We start from the raw sequence: 4,718 nt of genomic DNA, 5'->3' as shown, positions 1-4,718 counted from the left end.
CAGAAAACAAGTACACACACACACTGATGGTGAATACACATGTGAGTGAGTTTGAGTTTGATTGTAGCGGAGGAAGATGACCTGACGGGATGCCCATGCGCATCCCGTCAGGTCGGCTTCTGACCCACCCCGACTCTACCTTCCTCCTGACTTCCGACGCGTTGTTTTCGACCGCCTACATAATCTGTCACATCCTGGTATCCGAGCTTCCCAGCACCTTCTCGGCACCCGCTATGTCTGGCCTGGTATGCGAAACGACATCCGGGACTGGGCACGTTCGTGTATACCCTGTCAGGCCTCGAAGGTTCATCGACACACCACACGACCTTTAGTAGGCTTCCCCATGCCGGACGCACGTTTTGCCCATGTCCATCTCGACCTTGTAGGACCCCTTCCACCTTCGCGAGGGCACAAGTACCTATTAACGGTCGTGGACCGTTTCTCACGCTGGCTGGAAGCCATACCAATCCCCGACATCACGGCGGAGACTGTAGCTCGTTTTTTTGTCGCGGAGTGGATCTCCAGATACGGAGCGCCTCTCCGCATCACCTCAGACCGCGGCCGCCAATTCGAATCCCGCCTCTTTCACCAACTGTCGCGGCTCTTCGGCTACACCCATCGCAAAACCACGGCATACCATCCTGCGGCCAACGGACTTGTCGAGCGATGCCATCGACAGCTGAAGTCTGCCCTGCGTGCTTATCCGGATCCGAGCAACTGGGTAGATCATCTCCCTCTCGTGCTGCTCGGCCTCCGTTGCGTCATACGCGACGACCTGGGTTGTTCCACAGCAGAGCTGTTGTATGGCACTACGTTGCGCTTGCCCGGCGAATTCTTATCCGCAGCCCCTCACGACGCCGCTCCTAGCGCTGACTTCGTCCGCGGACTTCGCCAGTCCATGGCAAATCTCCGGCCTGTGGCAACTCGGGCCTGCAGTACTCGGCCAACATTCGTCCCCGCAGCGCTCAAAACGGCAAAGCACGTTTTTCTACGCCGCGACGCGGTCAGGAAACCCCTCCAGCGGCCATATGACGGCCCGTACGAAGTTCTCAAGCGCGGAGACGCTACCTTTACGTTAAGAATCGGTGGGCACCCGGAAACAGTCCCAATCGACAGGCTTAAACCAGCCTTCCTATTCTCCGACGACGCGCCTCTCCCCCGACCTGCTACCTGCCGAACGTCACCAAAGCGAGTCCAGTTTCTTCTACCAGTCTCGTCCTGGGTGGGGGGGAGCAGTGTAGCGGAGGAAGATGACCTGACGGGATGCGCATGGGCATCGCGCGCACACCCCGCTTCTCTCGAACCGCAATCGTTGGAATAAACTACTGTTGCAACCTGCCTCCACATGATTATAGAAAAAAACCCGGAAGATATTGAATTCGTCACTGACGAATTCTGCTACTCCCACAGGGAGAAAGAAAAGGAGAAAGAAAAGAAAAGGTGAAAAGCTAAAAATAGAAACACATCACCCCTCCCAATCACCGAACTGTACGTGCATATGCGTAGCTACATCCCCTGCAAGTGAGCTGAAGTGCAAGAAACAAAACTGCAACGGGGAACTCGACGACACATGTGTTACAGATTGTATACATAGCTTCCATGAGTTTTGTTGACCAGGGCTTTCCAAGCCTCAAATTTCGCATAGCGCGGGGGTCAGCATCAATTACGAAAATAGTTCCTTATAAGAACTCGAAACACGAACTTCATGCGTCAGACCAGAGACTGGGGGATATTGAAAGCAGTCACGTACGGATCTGTTCTACTTCCGCCCTTCTAAAGTGGATACAGCGATAGAACAAAACCTGAACCAACGGGTTACCAAATTGGTTATCTCGAGTCCACGTGATCTACTTCACAAATAGTCCTTCCTTCATCCTTTCATCTTTTGTCTATCGGATGCCCCCCGCTTTATAACTCCCTTTTGTGACTCTGAAGGATGATGTCCCTTAGCCCAATAGGAAGACATCTCCGCCAATAAAACTGATTTTCTCCCTTACATTTACTATCGTATACATTATTCGATATGCGCGAATTTCTCTTTTATTGAATCATCTCCGTCTTTTTCACTTTATGGGTCCTTATTGCGATTCGAATCACGTTCCTAGGCGAAAGCGAATAGCGTTATAGTTGATTGATATGCTCACAACGCGTCCATGCATTTCTACGTAGACTACCTCCTGAACATTGAGGTAAGCCTCCAAATGACAGTATAGGTTGCGGGAAAACATTGTTTGACTTTTCTTCAGTCGTAACCTTCGTTGTAATTCACAAAGCAGCGGTTCCACTTTCTTTCATCTCACAGAACGACGTTTAGTATTGCTCACTTTATAGAAACGTTACAGTTTACATTAGTAGAGTGCATATTGTATGCACTTGTACCGTATTGTATTCTATTGTGTTGGTTATATTCTAACGCAATTTCATGTGTAGAAAACTGTAAAGAACAAGCAATAAGACTGGTAGAAACTTTTGCGCATGGCTCTGCGTTCACTGGCCGTCTGTATCTTCTTCCCCTTTATAGTTACTTTATTTTCTCGTTATTTTCGAACGCAGAAGTGGACTCGATAAATTACCACGTCCCCGAGCGTTCCTCTTCAGCACGACGGAAACTGTATCGAAAACGAATGGTATCGAGAGCCGGGGTCATTAATTTCACTGTTGATTAATGGAAGAGCAATCGAAGATTGGCGCGCATTTCCCATTGTTCAAGACCGCGTAAAGGGTTTAATGATGGTGGCACACCTGTCTGTCACCGGGTGTTATATGTTTTTATTTATTTATTTATTATTTTATTTATCTTTTTTTTATATGAGGCTCGTCCTGTCCGGTTCTTTTATTCACGCCCTCGTCTCTCTACGCGATCCTCAAGTTCAAGGAGGTGCTGTCTTCTTCACAGCCATACCAGCTCACTCGTCTTCTTGCGTTATGTTCTTGCTCTTATGTTATAGGACTTTCCTCTTTTCTTTTTCTTCTGTTTCGCAGGTGCAACAATCGTTCGAAGGCGTGCATTTGGGGAACGTCGTCGCTCGTGATGGAGCAGACTTGTACAAAATACTGCGCAAAAGTATTTAAAATAAGATACTAAACACTCTACGGAAAAAAGTATTTAACTAGAGTACAAAATACTCAAAACTGAAAGTAATTTGAGTAGAGTACTAAATACTCTAAGAAGTAGTATTTAAGATACTCTTTAAAGTACTTTAGTGTTTGCAGTAAGTGAAACGCGTATTCTGAACGTGGCCTTACAAATGAAGGGAATAAACTTCATCAGCCATGCATATCTTTCATTTGCAACGTCTTGGTGTCAAGTAATGTTTGGTGAACTTTGGTGAACCCAAGTAAACTTTGTTGATATGTTCTGACCCAAAACTTCGTAATCCCTCCTGTATGTCGGTTTCGGGTCTTTCAACCTCTGGCACATGTTTATTGCTTTGATGATCAAGGAAATAAATGCAGGTGTTTATCTTTTACCTAATCCCCTGGTGATTCACCTGGCAATATGAATAGGAACGGTTTTCTGACGAAGTTGGCTATTGACAAGCAAGGCCAGGCTTGGGCCCAGACTATTGTGCAAGAGGATAAATGACAGATTCGCGAATTCCGGAAAAAGGAAAAAGAAGAAAAAGGGGGTTAAATTCCGGTGAGCTGAAACTCCCGACACGGCGGGAAGCGTGCTGGATATGGCTTGACGAAGAAGGAAAGTATTTTGAGTACTGAGTAGCAAATACCGAAAAAAAGTATTTTAAATACATTAAAAATACTTGTCGCAAAAAAGTATTGAGTAGAGTACTAAAATACCGGAAAAAGTATTTAAAATACTGTATTTTGAGTACGTACTCGAGATACGTACAAGTCTGTGATGGAGAGGCGGAAAACTTCTCTCACATCCTTGGTAGTAATGCACGTATAGGTAAAAGCGTGTAGATTTCAGAATTGTCGTTTTCGTACACTCTTAAAAAAAAGGGTGTTCTTTAACTCCTTTCCTTGCCACATATATAACACCCTTTTGGAGAGTACAATTACGCTCAAAAGGGTGTCTCCTCACTTCCTCAGCCTAACCCGGAACACAGGGGTGAAGGCGACGTTGAGTCGCAGACGCCGCAGAAGTGACGATAAAGCTGCGAGGGAAGCCACCTGGCATCTTAAATGATAATGACGGGTCCACTGCATGGAGGAGCGACCATTGAGTGATGTCATGGCGCCATTGCTGGCGGGCCAAGGGTGACACCAACGCAGACAAGTATACACGCGTCTACGTCCGTTGGAGCGCCATTCAGGTAGCTGCAAAACAATGTAAATTTCACGTTTCATGGCATTGTAAAGGTAACGTCAGTTTGTTGCTGTAAATTTTCATCTCTGGTCGACGTTGCAGTTACGTTGTACCAACGCGTGAATTACGTCGAATATGCGTTAGCTGCGGGTCAGTGTTAATTTAACCTGTTTTCGGGGCGGCATTTCCAACATCAAACCAACGTTCACAGCTATCGTTAATTAAATGTTAACTTTGTCGATTGCAAACGCATTTTCTACGTTAAGGTTACGATGTTGTGTTGACTGAGGGTGGCGGTAATGGTGATAGTGCTGGTAAAGAAAAAAAAAATGGAGTTGTAGGTCCAATCTTCCTGTCACCGGTTGCGCTGTGTGAGGCATTTCCCAGGGTTTTCCGAAGACTTTTCAGACGGATGTCTGCACAATTCCCCCTGAAGTCTGCCCAGGAC

At 46.7% G+C, this 4,718-nt stretch overlaps 1 protein-coding gene across 1 annotated transcript; it reads left to right on the top strand.

Annotated features, from left to right (window-relative positions):
* The first annotated feature begins 343 nt into the window (after positions 1-343).
* Positions 344-1,321, top strand: LOC135397482 (uncharacterized). The gene has a single exon (XM_064629087.1). The coding sequence runs from the start codon at positions 344-346 to the stop codon at positions 1,319-1,321; it is 978 nt and encodes a 325-aa protein (XP_064485157.1).
* The last annotated feature ends 3,397 nt before the right edge of the window (positions 1,322-4,718 follow it).

The sequence above is a fragment of the Ornithodoros turicata genome, chromosome 6 (assembly GCF_037126465.1).
Source record: "Ornithodoros turicata isolate Travis chromosome 6, ASM3712646v1, whole genome shotgun sequence".
NCBI classification, from domain to species: domain Eukaryota; kingdom Metazoa; phylum Arthropoda; class Arachnida; order Ixodida; family Argasidae; genus Ornithodoros; species Ornithodoros turicata.
This window is presented reverse-complemented; position numbering and strand designations above follow the sequence as displayed.